The sequence below is a fragment of the Arctopsyche grandis genome, chromosome 6 (assembly GCF_051622035.1).
Source record: "Arctopsyche grandis isolate Sample6627 chromosome 6, ASM5162203v2, whole genome shotgun sequence".
Taxonomy (NCBI): Eukaryota; Metazoa; Arthropoda; class Insecta; order Trichoptera; family Hydropsychidae; genus Arctopsyche; species Arctopsyche grandis.
Genome location: NC_135360.1, coordinates 27,253,931 through 27,272,362, shown reverse-complemented (window position 1 = coordinate 27,272,362; position 18,432 = coordinate 27,253,931). Strand labels below are relative to the sequence as shown.

The window sequence follows — 18,432 nt, the reverse complement described above, 5'->3', positions numbered from 1 at the left end:
TGCTGCCGTGAGTGCCAGTAGCTGTCATGATGATGGGCGGGATTCTTCTACCGCTTCTGGGGACATCGGAAACTTCCGAGAGCCCTTCAAATTTGTTTTTCTCCTGAATTTTAAATTCAGGAGCAACATCTTTCACGTTCTTTGCCGTATGTTTTGGAAACTGCCACTCAGTCTCCATCTGAGCGGTCTGAGAGCAGCCTGGTTGAGGAGCTTCGGTTGTAGTTATCAGTGTCTTGTTAAGTCGCTTTTTCAGGTTGGATCCTCGCATGGTGCCAACATGTGTTCTTTTGGTGTTCGTTTTGTGGGAGGTGTTTGTTGTGTATGTTAAAAGGTGTGGGTTTTTTGACGGTATGGCGTATCGCTTTATTATGAGCGCTCGCACAGAGAGTACGTCTTCGGTACGTCCGTTCTCACGGAGCGTCGAGAGACGAGTGATTCCAAACAATGGACATTATTCAAATAGTACAAAACCAATTTAAACGTGATCAAATGACATTTTTTATGTTCTTGAAATTTCTGATTAGTTAATCGACAAAATAGTAGTGACAATAATTGTAACTAAACTATTTTGTCGAGGAAATATATTTTATTATAATATTTATAACAATTATTTGTTAATACAATATAATATATTCACATAACACTAATCTGACTAGTTGGTTTAATAACACATAAACCATCGGGAAATTTCTCCAAACCCAATCTTGAATAGATTGGTTTGCGTATATTTCAATGTTTCTAGACCCTGCATTATTTATGTACCTTCTGATTGATTATACATATAACTTGCATTTATTCGTCTTTGATCAAATTAAAGTGAATATTTTATAAATATAAGATATCATACATTATGTATAGTATACAATATATTCTATATTTTATATGTATGTACATATTCCGAGCAGGAGCTAAGTATCGTTTACATTGTATACGATACTTAGCTCCTGCTCGGAATATGTACATACATATAATATATAGAATATATTGTCATATTGTACTATGTAGATAAAATTTTATGTATAAATATATGAAAGGTACGTCATCTTATGAGTGATTTCCCAAGGATTTATAGTGGAAAATTAATTACGGATTACGCACCAATGTATGGAATAACAATTTATGATAGCACGAAAAATTCAATACTATGATTGTAATCTTAATCTTTGATATTTAAATGAGTGAAAGTAGTGTTGCATTTTTTAACTTAAATTATATAGAAATATCCTCCAACTAGAAAACGCTTCCATAATTATCCGTTTCTATGGAAAAGTAAATATAAATATAATAAGAGAAAATTCATTAATACACGCATTAATTATATGAAGGGTTTATGTCTATAATTGTCTGATTTCAATAATGAACATAATATACTATCTTATTCAAATATTAACTATCGCTGTTTGTGAGATTGGTTTTATTTTTACTAGAAGTGCAAAAAAGAACCACTGCACGTTTAAATCTCATATTTAACGAGTGAACAAATATTTGATCCATAAATATGAAATTTCCTGCTAAAGTGAAATCTAATCCGTTAAGTAAGCAATCAGTTATCCTTCCAAATTGCCACAGATCGGGTTTATCATAATTAGTCTGAGCCTTAAACGACAACCACCGGAAAATATTTCTCATGTGATTAATGAGAATTGGGTCAAAGAAAAGCACAACAACGTTGAGTTGAAATTAGATATACTTTTAGAGATTTACAATTTTTGAAGAACAAATGTTATTTGAAGCCTGCATTGTGCCAACCCTACATGTCTGAAATAACTTTGATGTTTTATGTACTTATTAAAAATTATCATTCTGAAACGACGACAAATACTCGATTTTCCAGTTTCTGTGGATGTTTTTTTTATATTTAATAATATTCTGGTCACTTCTATGCACAACCTGTTGTGTTAATTTAATTAAACATTTAGTGTTTTGTTGATATGGTATTGTAAATATGTATGTATGTATAGGTTTTAATATTTATATAATGTAATGTAATATAATTTTTTTTAACTTTTTTAGTTTGAAATTTATAGTCATTTATATTAAACGTAGTTAATAATACTTGATATTTACTTATAAGAATAACAATATTTACTTTATCTATGTACTTAGTAACAATAGATGAAATTTTGTAATCATGAGAAAATTCGAAATCGAGATTTTGACTGATTCGAACTCAGAATCGATTACTGATCACGTTTTCATGATGTGTGTGTGTGTGTGCGTTTGTGTGTTTGTGTATTTTTTGAACACCGTTAGTCCTATCGAACTCAAACTTAGTATCGGTCACTAAAATTCTTATCAACACGACATAAATTTTTTTTAAATTTTTAAGTTGACCGGAAATGGCACCTCCCCTAATACATACATATGTAGGTGCCCTCTTTTTTTTTAAGTTTTTGAATTCAATTATCTCCCAAACCGCTAACTGAATCGGACTGAAATTTGTTTTCATGTGATAGAAATAATAATCTTTATAAACCTTATATTTTTTAAATACTTTTATCTGAACCGGAAGTAGTACTTTTACCCTAGAGAATCGAGGTTTTTTATGTTTTTCTCAGAAACCTTTCAGTTTATTGAACTGAAATTTCATATCTAGAAGTTTAACCGTAATAACAAGATATATATAAAATTTGATAATCATCCCTTAACCAAAAGTGGCAGTTTACTCTTGTTCGATTTTTCTTCCAGTATTTTTTTCGACGCATTAAACTTGTGTGTTCTTGCGTGTGTATTCAAGTATAATTCTTGTATTAATGTGATGAAAATAAAAAAAATCATTAAATTTAATAAACTGCAAGTGGGATTTTTTCCTCTTAGAAAGGTCAAAAATGTTGTCGCCTGGATTCTGTCCATACCCCAGAATGTATTAAGCTGAATATTTATATTTGTATTCTTTATGTACTATATTTGAGCTGCTAACGTTTTGGTCAGAATTCGTGAACCAGAAGTAGTATTTTTTTTAAACAATATTTAATTATTTTATTTTGATCTTTTAAATTATTTTAATCTTCTTCATATTTATTGTGTATAATACTGATAGGGATTTTAAGTGATAAAAACAAATTTGAACAAAATCCAACAACCGGACGTAGAACTTTTGTCTTGTGCAAGTTTCCATACATTTGCGCTCAATTTGTATCGCTATCATATGTAGTTATTAGTATTTCATAATTTGTCTGTACGGTTCAAAATCGAATTTTCTTTTGTAACCTTCTTATATTCCTCAAATACATAGATAAAATCATGGGTTAGTCACACCCGAATTGTTTTTGTTTGTAATTATAATTTTAAACATAACAAGTCGCCTCAGGATAACTCTTGGATATTTTCTGAAAAATGACATTCAATTAAATTAAAATGCAATAAGTGACTATTGAGCGTATGTTTATTTTAAATTGTAAAAAAATCCAAACTATTCTAAAAAATATATTTATGAAGAAATTAACTTTTTCGTGACTTTTTTTTTAGAGATAAATCGATTGGTTTTAGTCACAGAGCATTATTTAAAATAGATGATTTTTTTCATTATTCAACATTCCCTTGATGTGATGCATGTTTTCCACTGTATAAATCGTGGTAAACCCTTAATTGTACAGCTTCATTTGACATCATATAAATTTCAATTTGAACTTTTCAATTAAATTTCATATAAATTTGACTTTCAAAAGTTTCGCCATTAATCCATATGCAACATCATTTGTTTCGTTCTTGAAACATTCATTCAACTATTTAATATCTCAAAATTTAAATTTTGACAACACTTGTTAACTTGATTAATTTGTGAGAAAATTCATAGCATATAAACTCTTTCATTAATTCAATAAAACCTCTGAAAATTGACAATAGGACGTAAATATCTGAATACACTATTTATGTACTGATACTTTTAGAGTGTAGCGATTGTGTTGTCTTCAAATTTACGGTTTGCGGTTGTATTTGTGTGTCAGATTTCACACAATCTATATACTTATCGACGATTATTCTTGCTAGCTAAGTACATGCCCCATTATTTAAAATTCAATAATGGCCCTTTTAAAGCCTATTAGACTCCGTTAAGGCAAATACTCATCTAGACACATGTGTATGCATTATAAATTGAAACAGTCACATACTCGTACGCGTAGCGATTTGTATTGTAATAATAATATGCGCTGTATGCATTTAATATATAATATTAATAATTTTATTACATACACATGTAGAAGCAAAAGTCTATACTTACATACATGCTTATTTTCTTCAATTTCATCCCAAAGCATTATTTAGCGTTTGAGCAAAAGTAAATATTAATTGTTTGCGTTAAGATTTGAAGCATGGATCTTTTTTGTCTTTTTGCACCGTGCAAAGCTGAATATGTTGTATGTTTGTCTGTTTTTTTGTTTTATCACTTGTTTTCTCCGACCAGGATAAAGTCGTTTGACTGCAAATAGCTCTGACATCGATTTTAGTCCATTTATACGACGAACGTCAAAGCATGTATGGAGATCTTTGTATTGCTTTTGATATTTGCTATGGTGAAACTCGATGGAAAATAAGAGTTAAGTTAGCTTTGGGTGAACCCAAGTATGTAGACTGGGGTTAGGAAAGGGAGAAACTTTCTTACTATCTCGCTACCTCATGCAAATTTTGATTAAATTAGCTAGATAGCTAAAATTATATAAATAAATAAAATAAAAATTGAATTTTTTGTTTTAATCTCGCGAAAACTTATATCGCTATGATACGTTAAAATTAATTAAATCAAGTAATAATATGCTTTAAAATCAGATTTCCACGAATCACGTCTACGTTTCGATCTCCTACTTGGTCTGAAAGAACTTGTCGAGAACCTCAAAAGCGAGACATGGCGCAATTTGCGATTTATCCATGTGTGAATGTGACGAGCAGACTGTAAAATACAAGCCGTCTGGGAAATTAGGCTGTCCTAATTAATATAACAGTTGAGACTTTTTATCCGTAATAATTATGTGTGTGGTAGACATCAGTAATTGATGGTTGTACCTCCTGCTTCCACAGTTCTTTGTCGGATGGCTCGTATTCTAAGAGCTATCCGACTTCTCAATAAAATCGTTGCTGCTGAGCCTGAATGTGATATTTTCCACCTCAGTGAGCGTAGGTTATCGGCAATTATTTTTAGCATATTTGCCTGGTAGCCTGCGTTCATCATTATTTTATAATTGAATGTGATGTATGAGTGGAATTTTGATCGTCTCTCTACCATTTGGGCCTCGCAGGGATGTTTTGTATTTGCAGATGGTTCTTATATATTGGTACTGGTTATAGGTGCAAGACATTCCCTTCTTCGTATTTTATTATTTGATCTTTTACTTTATCTGCTATTATTATAATGCAATTGTTTTTCGATTATGTATTAATCTTTTTTTTGTCTGTGTATATAATTTTATTTTTTTCTCTGTATTTTTCGACCATTGTGGCACATCAGGGACATCAGGGACTGTAATGCCACAATGGTCCAAACTCAAACTTAAAATAAAGATAAAAATAAATAAATAAAATGTAACTAATTAAAATATCCAAAAACGCTTATTAATTACAAATTTATATACAGATGTTCATTTCAAGTAAAAATAATTTAAAACATATTTTTTTACAATGGTAAATGTACCTATTTGAGTTAAACTATTCAACTAAGATATTAAAAGGAAAATTAAGTTGTCTTACTTCAATGTAAACTGCTATGCAAATACGTTTCTCGAATATCACGATTGACAAAATACATATACATTTATGTGTTTTCATGTCCTTCAACACAGTACATATTCAATATTTAAAATCGACTTACGGTTTTATTTCGTACAACACACATACAAATGTACATACACAAGTATCTGTGTAGATACATATAAACATAAATATATGTATATATATATTTGTTAATAATTTACATGCTACAATATTTCGGATCGAATTTTCATATTTGTATTACCTTAATTGCATGAACAAGCAGCCGAATTAAATTTTATTGAAAATGTATCCTATATTTTGTACTTATTGAAATATTATATGATATTTATTATTTCAACTTGTTTGTTCATGAACAAACAAAAATCCACGAATTTAATATTCATGCACTGATGCACGATTCAAAGAGACATATGTGTGTATATACGTACATATGTAAATACGTATCACTTTATATTATTATTGTCATTTGAGAGGTTGCATGATTGGTGATCAGTACATATATATTTGTCAATTAGATCATTTCAACATTGTAATGTACGTTTTGTATCACTTATTAAAATGCCCATTGAATCGAGTATAATTTGAATATGTTAACATTTTTAACCTATTCTATGTTTCATTTTGATTTAAATTAAAATCAAGGACTTTGGCAGCGTCTGTATGTATGTAGATAAAACACATATGTATGTATCACATATGTATGTATATGCTAAAGAACACTGTTCGACAAATGACGATTTTTTTTGGTTCAGAGACGAGATATTACTTTTCTTATAGATCTATCTATGCTCAGTGAACACGAAACTGATTTTTCTAAGTGGAATTTTATTTACTTCTAATATAAAGACAATTATATATATTATCCCTATTAATTCAATTCAGATTCGTGTAAATACGAGTAAATACTAGTACGAGCTTTTAGGTCGAAATTTAGTGTGGCCAGAACACTATCTCAATAAATATGTGGAAAAAAAGATAGTGTGGCCAGAACACTATCTCAATAAATATGTTTCAATAGAAAAACCTCAATATAAAATAGTATTAACAGTGGAAAAAAATCCCAAGTAAAAATATGTACTTTTGACGTTTGATTTGAACTGGATGACTACTTAGAAAGATTTGAAAGCTGAAAAGTACTACAAATGAAAGATAAAATACCCGACTATAGATTCCAACATTCATTTTGAACAGAAAATTGACAGATTTTGAGACATCGACAGAACAACACCAAAATATAGAAAAATCGCGCGATTTATAAAACACATATATCCCGAAATCTCGAGCCAATCAACATTTTTTATTACTAGATTCGTATTTACTGGGCATAGATCTATAAGAAAAGTTATATCTCGTCTCTGAACCATTTTTCGTGTCGAACAGTGTAATCGATTTAAAAAAATGGTTTTAAAGATTTTCGTCTGGCGTTGATCGCTCTGACGATGCTTTTAGGAAATGCATGAATCTTCTGATGAAAAAGTGTATGAAATTCTACTTCCCATATTTTCCCAACTTTTCTTTAACCAAATATCATATTGTTTGTACCAGATAATGACGTGTGAAAGAGACGATTTCACAATTAAAGGTTGGTCGATTTTCCACTTCTATATAGACACACGTACAATAAAAACGGGATTTACAAACTTGTATCTCCTCGGTTGTGGATTATAAAAACTATTTTAATGAATAACATTTTCCAGAAAATATATTTCTTTATTTAATTATTAATATACATGTGTAATACAAAAAGGCATGAACTTTTTTGGCTACCAATATATACAGCAGTTTGGCTTAGTGATAGCGTATATATTTAGCATCACTGAGGTCATAGGTTCGTGTCCTCGCCACTGCTGGTTAGATTTGGGGGTTTTGTGACTCCAAATCGATCGTTTCTCTATCAGAGTTTGCCAATTTTATCTGATCATTGCTGAAACGGTTCCTGAAAATTGGTATTAAATCTAATCCTGTTGTCACAAAAATCTGCCTGTGTATAATTTGTATTAATTATACACAGTAATCTGAAATCCATAGATGTCACTATGATTATTATTTCTGATTAATTGTTATATTCTATATATTCTGATTGTATATGTATGTATTACTGTATTTCTGATTTCTGATTGTTTATGTATTTCATTAACGTACACCCGTCGCATTGGAGCAAATCTGTAATGGCGAGTGTGTATTGATTTGTGACAATAAAATAAAATAAAATAAAATATGTATTGGTATTTGTATTTCACATGTATTTCTGAAGTATGAATAGATTTGACTTTTTGCACTGCGCAAGGTTAAACGTGATTATATTTTGTGTATTTTGTTTTGCCGACATACTACTTATACATACATACTTATTTTAATCACGTTATTGTCTCCGACGAGTATAAAGGCGTATGATGATATCTGATCCTGACATTGATTTTCGTTCGTTCGTGAGGTGAACTACAAATATGAAGGTCTTTATATTATATTTGGTCTTGGCTCTGGTGGCCGCAGCTGTATCGCACGAACGAGGATGTCAATATATTTTAGGGCGATGTGAGTATTTCCGGATATTTTATTTTCCATCATTTTCTTAGTATTTTTTGTCTTTGACCATATCTTATCAAATCGATGGTATGGTTATTAGAGAAAAAGATGGATTGTGGAATTTCTGAGTGAGTGAAAAATTTGTGAATTCATCCTCATTGTGCAATTGATCTATGCCAATAGGGCTAGAAGACTGCCTCTTCAGTAGTATAAGCTTCATGAAAATTCCTTCGAGACAAAAGTGATTGCCTAAATTTTACCGTTAAAATTTTTTATTAAATCATTAATATTTGCCTGAAAAAAAAAACTTAATATTATAATAAAATATTGAAAATATATACATTTTCACTTCATATCTTATATTTTGATTCCGACTACCAGGATAATTCTTTTTTAATTGGTACAATTTTTTTCTGAGCTTTTCCTGTAGATTACAGTCAAATTCAGTTTAAACAAGATTCGGTAATATTGCCATTACTCGTAATATTTATATTATAACGAGCGCATTAAGGTAATCGATAAATCCTCATACAACCAAGATCTCGCGTATAAGGGTTTTTGGGAAGAATTTAATTTCTATTGCACGTTTTTGATTCTACAAATTTTTTTTTGCTTTTTATATTTATATATACATATATATGTATATATTATATATATATATATATATATATATATATATATATATATATATATATATATATATATATATATATATATGTATATATATATATATATATATATATATATATATATATATATATATATATATATATATATATATATATATATATATATTATATATATATATATATATATATATATATATATATATATATATATATATATATATATATATATATATGTATATATATATATATATATATATATATATATATATATATATATATATATTTCTAAATAATGTGTTTAACAAATCAGGTCAATACGAATGTCCTGAAGGAACTCATGCTTACGTGTCATCTTGCCAATCTCCCACTTGGTCTGAAAAGACTTGTGAAGAACCTACGAAGCGAGACATGGGAGCAATCTGTGACTTATCAAGATGTGAATGCGATGAGCCGACAGTTAAAAACAAGGCTACTGGAAAATGTGTCAAACTGGAAGACTGTCCAAAACAATAATGCCAACTAAATTATTCAAAAGCGATGTTTATTTCCCCTTTTTTTCGAATACATTTGGTTTAAATATTTCTATTTGTTTATTTTGCTATATGTATATATTTTGTTATATAAATATTCAACTAATATATTTATTGGTCTTACTTCAATGTATGCAAACGGCTATACAAAGGACGTCTTGTGAATAGCATGATTGATAATAGATTTTCAAAGTCTTTAGACGCAATATTCGATACTGCTTATTGATTGTTTTTCGGTCTTTATTTGTGTATCAGATTTCTAATAAAATGTACTTACGAAAATGTATATCAGTCATTAATCAACACATTATTATTTTACATCAAATTATAATACCCTTATTTTGAAATCCGTGTTGCCTCGATTTTATAAACAATGAGTTTTTATAACCAAATGTTAAACGTAAATTTATACAAATTTAAATACTGAGCTATGCTGCTGAAATGTATTAAGTTAAGTATAAACAAGGTTTATTATTCATGATAGGATAAATACACGATAAAATGAATATCTATAATTACATACATATTATTAGATATACGATATCATTGTATAATACATATAATACATATTTGTGTTTGACAAATAGTGAGGCATGTCTCATTTTTGTTTTTTTTTCGCTGCACAAGGTTAAACGTGTTATGTGTTCTTCCAACATATTTATTTTAATCACGTGCTATCGTCGATAAGTATAAAGGCGTGTGTCGTTATATGATCCTGACATTGATTTTCGACCATTCGTTAGGTTAACGACATAATCAAGTATGAAGGTGTTTATATTGCTTTTGATCTTTGCTCTGGTGGCTGTAGCTGTATCTCACGAAAGAGGATGCTTGTACTCTTTCGGACAATGTAAGTATTATTCAATATATACACATATGTACATATGTATATATATTTTAATAATGTTAAATTTATCTTGCTTATCGATATCCAGTGATGATTTCGAAAAAAAATGATCCGTAGAAGTTCTGAAAATAGCTTTTCATCAGTACTAAGGGTATTTAATTGAATTTAGTAGAAATTAAGTGCTTGTGTTATTTAACTTTAATTGTTATTTGAAAATTTTCTTTTTAAATATAATAATATTTTTTATGTACAATAATTACACTAATTAACGAAAACATATTTTCTTAATTTTTTTTCTGTAATGTTATATTTTTTCTTCATACCCTTCTTTGTCGTGTACTTTGACTGACTACCTGAAAAATTATTTAACGAATTGGAATGACATTTTGTCAAGTTATTCTAGTGAAACTCGCTTATTTCGAAATTCAACGGACCATGAACATTTCCGTATAATAAATAGCCATTACATAGTCGTGATAATATTAATAATTAAATGAATCCACCTGCATATATTTGTTTAATAAATCAGAACTCACATTTCATCAGTGTTAATCATAATTTAGCATTTTCAACAAAAATTTACTTCATAAGAAAAACATATTTCGCTCTCCTACATTGTTCGCACTTTATATATTCCGTTTCTAACAAGAAAGTTTGTTACGTAATAATTTTACCTAAATTAAAAAATTGCAATTGAATCGGCAGAAATTTATATTCCTCCATGACTATAGTTAATGCATCACATCTTAAAATTTTTGTAATTTTTTTTTTGTAATAATATAATATGTTTAACAAATCAGGTAGATACGAATGTCCTGAAGGAACTCGCGCCTACCTGTCTGCTTGCCGATCTCCTACTTGGTCGGAAAGGACTTGTAAAGAACCTGAAAAACGGGACATGGGACCAATCTGCGACTTATCCAGATGTGATTGTGACGAACCGACAGTAAAAGACGAGTCCTCTGGAAAATGCGTCAAACTGGAGGACTGTCCAAAATAAAAACCCATTTAAAATATCCAAGAATGATGATATATTATGTTTTTTATCAATTTATTAACAAAACAGCCTGTAATTAGTACTAAAGATTCATATACCGTTTAATTTTATTTATAATCGTATTTAAATTCAACTTTTCATATACGATATGACCTTCATACGACAATAGATACTTACATTTGTAGTGCATTTTGTGTTGAAGATTTTCGTTCTTCCAATGTCAAGGTTAATCACGTTGTTTTCTATATACATATATTTAATATATAAACAATAACGACTTTATAACAACTATTTGTCTATTATTTATTTCCGCCAATGACAAAAATAGCTTGAGCTAAACCTTGAATCATGTCAGTGCATTTGTGTATTACAGATGAAGATGATTATATTTTGTAATCATTGTGTATTAATCCGTTGTACACAATCTGTATTATTAAGATGATATTGCTTTTACGTTCAGTTCAAATATGCTCAGTTAGTTTTGAAATTTTGATCCCATTAAGATTCCGAAGAATATTCTACGAATGAATGAATCGACTGATATTAATATTAGATCTTTAATTTACTTTAAATTATATAATAATCGAAATGAAAGGTTAATGGGACTTATTTTAATTTAAATCACATTGGAACAAAACGTTTCATCATGTTTAAGTATCATCAATCTGCTCTGAAAGACCGTCTTTGAATATACGGTATGGTTTATACAAGGTTGTATTGTTGTATGAAATGTATTTACATTTTGTATTCATATAGACTACTAGTTGTTTTACCCGGCTTCGCTCAGTGTTTGTAATATATACAGCTTAAAAATGACTAATTTAATAGTAAATATTCATTTGTTTATATATATATACATATATATATATACGAGTAATATGTAAATATATGTATGTGTTTCAATATACGTGTTCTATTATATGTACCTATGACTATAACGTCGAGTATGAAGTACATCAATTTAGCCAAAATTTTCTTTTGTATTCAATATTAACGTAAGTTCAAATACCCCTTGGGAATATGTACATATATGTAGATATAATGTACCATGCCAAAGAACACTGTTATATTATTATCCTCGTTTAAAGACCGTTTATTATTTTCTATTACTTCGATTGATATTCCACATACATATTTGTTTACGTAGTAGATTTATTATAAAGAAAATATTATATCTATACTAACATTATACAAATTCTGTCAAATATTGTATGATATAAACCTATAACGATAACAGATGAGATTCGTTAAAATGTCGATATACTAACAGATAAGATAATAATAGTTTCACCGAAACTCGACGGACTTGCTTCGAAATTGATACTACATGGTATATACATAATATAATGTAATGTATTTTATGTACAAGTAGGTGTAAAGATCATTCATATTTATAAAAATATCGCAATTTATCCGGGGTGAAAATAACCCTTACGGCTGGATCAAATGACAAGACATCTCCGGATTAAATGGTGGGCCTTTATACGAATTGTTATTTTATGGGCGCCAATTAAATATAAAATTGCCTCGACTTCTGAGACTCGGTTAAAAAATTGAGTTATCACTTTTTTGCAAGATGCAATTTAAAAACAGCGCCTCCTATTATGGCTGGGAAGATAAATGAAAATATTTTGTTGACACAATGTATGTATAATTTGTACATTAAAAATCCCATTAATGCTTTAATGTATTTTTTTTAACTATCCAATTCTTAACAATCACACACCGTATACTACGCACATACATATGTATATATTATCCTACCATATATATTATCTTGTTTGAATAATGAACCCGAAATATTAAGCATTATTTTCTTAATCGATTACAAAAGCGTGGCTGAAAATCGTTTCACGTGAAAAGCTAACCAAAGCAAGAAATTAAACGTACTTCAAATGTACATACGTATTGAAAAAATTTAAGTATATATTTTGATCATAATATAGATACAAACATACATTTAATGTTCATATATATGTACATAGATATTGTGTGTATTTGATTAGCACACATCGACTTCGTTTTCCTACTGTTTATTTTTTTATGTTAAATTTGTGTGAAATTTAAATACATATGTACATATGTATGTATGTATGTACATATGTACATATCACATGAAAATAATATTAAACGTCACATGTGATGGAAAAACTCACTTCCCTTCTGATATTTGTGAAATAAATGTATTTTATGAAACATAACTTAGTCTCTCTGGCATTTCGAATTCGAGTTTTAAAATCCGCATCAATTCATTTAAACACTCGATTTATGTTTTTCTCTTTCCTGAACGTTCTGAAAATAAAGTGCTCCTATTGAATAAAACACATGTTAGGTTCACAAGAATATTACTTACTTATCATACATATAATATTATATATGGGTCTGGTTCACTGCATGGAAAGACAAAAGATCGAAAAGCAAATATTGGAAAGCAAAGATCGAAAATCGAAAGATCTTAAGTCAAAAGATCGAAAAGAATGTATGCATGGTAAACGGTACAATGTACAGTATACTCTCGATTATCTGGGGGCGGATTATCCGGTTTGCGGATTATCCGTGCTTGAAAAATATTAATTATATTTTTTAAATTAATTTAATTTTTTTCTTATATGATTATGAGACGCACCGATTGATTGCGACCGTAAGCACGCGTGTTATTTGAAACAAATGATGTCAAGAGAAATGTTTTTCGTTCCCTTTTTAAATGTCTTTTACTATTGCGTTAATTCTTTCACTCGCTTTTAATCAGCGCAGAAGTACATAACAAACAGTAGTACAGAGCAGATTTTTTCGGAACATACGCATGTTTAATTATTTTCAATTGCTGATGAATTCTGCATAAAATTTCGAGAATATTTGCAAAGAGAAAATTTGCAACCCGATCAAATCTATAATGCAGATGAAACATGCCTGTACTGGAAGTGCTTGCTGACAAAAACACTGGCTTTAATGAGAGAAAAGTCCGCTCCTAAATAAATAAATAACATAAAACGTCCAAGAAAGGATAACTGTAATGTGTTGCGGAAACGCATCAGGAACTCATAAATTGAAACTTTTGGTGATTGGGAAAGCAAAGAAGCCACGATCTTTTAAGGGAACTGAAATGAAAAATCTTCCGTCAATTATTATAGTCAGAAAGGGGCATGGATGGACAGGGCGATTTTTGAAGATGGGTTCAAAAAGAAATGATGGACTTATGGTTACAAAATTTTTGCTCCCTAATATGACATCTTTGATTCGTTCCATGGACCAAGGTGTTAAATCGTAAATGAAACGTCTTTATCGTCAAGTCTTCTGAAAACTCTTTTTGAGGAAGATGGCAACCTGATTAATTTCTGGAGAAAAATGACGATCTTGGTCAAAAGTAAAACCAATAACACTCGTTCGATCATTGAGAAAGATTCTTCCTGACATGACAAACTGGATATATATATATATATATATATATATATATATATATATATATATATATATACATATATATATATATATATATATATATAGTTGCTAGGTAGCATAATAACTAGCTGGTTCGTTGTTTTGCTCGTCCGCTATTTGGATGCTTTTTTCGTAAATATTGTCGGTTAATGGTGTCGTGTTTTGCATATTGTGTAGAGTTATTGGTGTTGCTTTAATTTTTGATTAAAATTTTTGCAATTGTGATTAAATACAGTGGTTAAACTGATTTCTAAGGTTATATTTTAAAGAAAATTTTCACTTGAAAAAAAAAAGAAGAAAAAAAAAAAAAAAAAAAGTTCTTTTGTTTCTTCAAATAATATTCGTTTGGCAACGAACGTGATCAAACTGATTTCTGAAATTATATATTAACTCTCGAACCCAGAGCATATTTACAATATTACAGCATAATGCAACATTGTTAAACAAAAAACTATTTATTTCATACATATTTTTGTGCGAAATTTTGAGAATATTCTCTTATTTAAATTATAAATTGTGACGCTAATAACTAATAATACTTAACAATGATTTGCTATAAATGCAAAAGTGTTGTGTTGTTGACTAATTATGTATGTGCTGTGCGAGCTTTGTGAAGAACCTTTCCACCATGATTGTGTGGGGATTTCGGAAACAAAATACAAAAAAATGACGTCAAAGAATAAGGAAAAATGGCGATGCGTTTCTTGCCGTATCCATCCTAACCCCCTTCCGCCGTCTCAGTCCTCTTCGCTAATGCTCAGTTCTCAAGATTCAGTCATCAGTCCTCAGCCATCTTTATTTGATATACTTAATGAAATTAAAAGCTTTCGAGCAGACTTTAATACCATGAAAAATGAGTTTGAAAACATAAAATCTGTAATCACAGACATAAACAATAAATTATTCACAATAGAGGCTAAGTCTGATGAATTTGATGGGAGACTAACCACTGCTGAAAAGAAAATTTCCTGCTTTTCTGATGTAAATAAAGGTTTAATTGAGGCGCAAAATACTATTGTTGAACTGAAACAAGAAAACAATCTGCAAGATCAATTCTCTAGAAAAAACAATGTAGAAATATCCGGTAATACCTATGAAAAAGGGTGAAAATCTAGTGTCTATATTATATGACTTATGTGCTGTCGTGGGTCACAAATTGTGCGACACAGATATTGACACCATACACCGTGTGCGGCCGTACCCGTCCCAGGGCGTTGCAGGTTCACAGCAACAGCAACAGCAACAGCAACAGCGAGAGGGCAACAGCGATGTGAGTGTGCGCACGTCATCAGTGGTCGTACCTCAGTGGTCACTCAGCGCCGTCGTAAGGAGCTGCTGATGGCGGCCGTGCGCGCCCGCCGCGGCATCACCACCAACGACATCAATATTCCAGGCCCGCCCACCACCCTATACGTCACGGATCACCTTACACCAACGAATAAATTATTATTGAAGCGAGCACGCCAATTGAAAACTGAATATAACTACGCCTACTTGTGGGTTAAAGATTGCAAGATCATGATTAGAAAAAGTGCAAGCTCCAATATCATACAAATCTCAAAAGAATCAGATCTTTGCAAAATCAAATGACTAAGTGCAATATTAAATTTTAATTACCTAATAATTATCTATGCATTTATTGTCTACTGGTCTGCATCACATATTATAATGTATGTGCAAACAATTATGTACGTATGGCTATATAATTTATTATTTTTATTATTACTATATAACTATGCTATTTACATATATTTTACTCATAAACTAAAAAAGGTACGAGTTCATTTTTATATTTGTGTCTATGTATACCTTTGCATTTCAACTGGTATCACCAAGGATGGTTTGCTTAATAATTCCATATCTTTATCTGTGTATGCAGTTATGTGTATGTTTATATGCATATATCTATTTTCATTTATGCATATGGATATTTATATTTATATCACTACGTGCTCTATCTTCTTCCTTTTTTACAATGTCTTCTAATCGTCTTGTCATTTATTATCAAAATGTCAGAGGTCTCCGAACTAAATCTGACTCTTTTCTTCAAAATGTATTAGTTAATAATTATGATATTATCTGTCTATCAGAAACTTGGCTAAATGACTCATTCAATAATAGTGAGTTTTTTGATGCCAGATATCAGGTGTTTCGACGTGACAGAGATTATTCTCTTCATAACCAAATATTTGGTGGTGGTGTAATCATAGCTGTGAAAAATAATCTACCCTCTGTCATTCAAAATAATTGGTTAACTTCCACAGAAGACCTTTGGATTACTATTACCACTAAATTTTTTAAACTAAATATCTGTACTGTCTATATTCCTCCTGGTAATTCTCACCAAACTCTATTAGTTACCCATTTAAATAAAGTATCTGATCTAATAACCAATTATCCAGAGGATCGATTCATTTTACTCGGTGATTACAATCTTCCCACTATTGATTGGACAAAATACGACTCAAATCTGCATCTATTTCCTTCCAATTGTATTAATTTTTCTTCCCTTTCCTTTACTCAATTCTTATCTTATAATAAACTATATCAATACAATTATTTATCAAATACTAATAATCGTATTCTTGACCTAGCTATTAGTAGTTTCCCCTTATATATTTCTCGTGCTGACTCTACGCTAATCCATGAAGATTCTCATCATTTATCCTTTTGCATCTCAATAATTTACAACAAATCTTCACCCTTGAATTATAATTATAATAAAACTTTCCTCTTTAGAAAAGCTGACTATGCTACAATTATTCCAATTTTAAGCGATATCAATTGGAATTCACTTTTGTCCAATTTAAATATTGATTTAGCTTGTAAAAAATTTTACGATACCTTACAAAATATTATTGAATGCCACGTCCCTTTTACTCTTAAATCTAAACGTACCAAATATCCCCCCTGGTTTACATCGTCTCTTATTAAAATAATAAAAGAAAAAAACAAATTCCATAAAAAATTTAAAATTTATTCAAATCCCTTAGATTATCAAAGTTTTTCACTATTAAGAGCTCGAATTAAAAAATATTCTTTAATCTGCTTTAGAAATTATATTTCTCTTATTCAAAATAATATTAAAACTAATCCCAAATCATTTTGGTCATATATAAATTCAAAAAAAAATACCTCCTCTTCATATCCTTCCGTAATGTATTATGGAAATAAGTCGGCTTCACATGGTTCTGAAATCTGTACCATTTTTGCTGACTATTTTGACTCCACTTTCAATAGTGATTCTACCATTAACCTTTCTATCTCTAATACAGATACTTCTTCTTGTAACTTATCTACTTTTCATTTTGACTTATCTACTGTACTCAGTCACATCAACTCTCTCAATGTTAATCTTGGTGCGGGTTGTGATGGTTTGCCTTCTTTTTTCCTTGTTAAATGTGCTGTCCCATTATCTCTTCCCATAACAATCCTTTTCAATCTTTCTATGTCTAACGGTATATTTCCTGACTATTGGAAATTATCTTACATTACCCCTATTTTTAAAAAAGGTGATAAGAATCTTATTGAGAATTACCGTCCTATATCTAAACTATCTGTCATTAGTAAAATCTTTGAAAAAATTATCTATAATTTCCTTTTCTCCAATTTCAAAAACTACATTATACCTGAACAACATGGTTTTTTTAAGGGGAGATCGGTAGAGACTAACCTGCTTAATTTCACTAGTACTCTCACATCTTATATGGACAAACGAATCCAAATAGACGTCGTTTATACGGATTTCTCTAAAGCTTT

General features: G+C 29.8%; 2 protein-coding genes across 2 annotated transcripts; both read left to right on the top strand.

Annotated features, from left to right (window-relative positions):
- Positions 1-8,084: 8,084 nt before the first annotated feature.
- On the top strand, positions 8,085-9,688 carry LOC143913465 (uncharacterized). The gene is made up of 2 exons (XM_077433287.1): positions 8,085-8,241; positions 9,172-9,688. Exons 1-2 carry the CDS (start codon positions 8,154-8,156, stop codon positions 9,372-9,374), a joined length of 291 nt encoding a protein of 96 aa, XP_077289413.1. The 5' UTR covers positions 8,085-8,153; the 3' UTR covers positions 9,375-9,688.
- Positions 9,689-10,107: 419 nt separating this feature from the next.
- LOC143913250 (uncharacterized) lies at positions 10,108-11,525 on the top strand. Its single transcript, XM_077432927.1, has 2 exons — positions 10,108-10,241; positions 11,039-11,525. Exons 1-2 carry the CDS (start codon positions 10,154-10,156, stop codon positions 11,236-11,238), a joined length of 288 nt encoding a protein of 95 aa, XP_077289053.1. The 5' UTR covers positions 10,108-10,153; the 3' UTR covers positions 11,239-11,525.
- Positions 11,526-18,432: the final 6,907 nt, after the last annotated feature.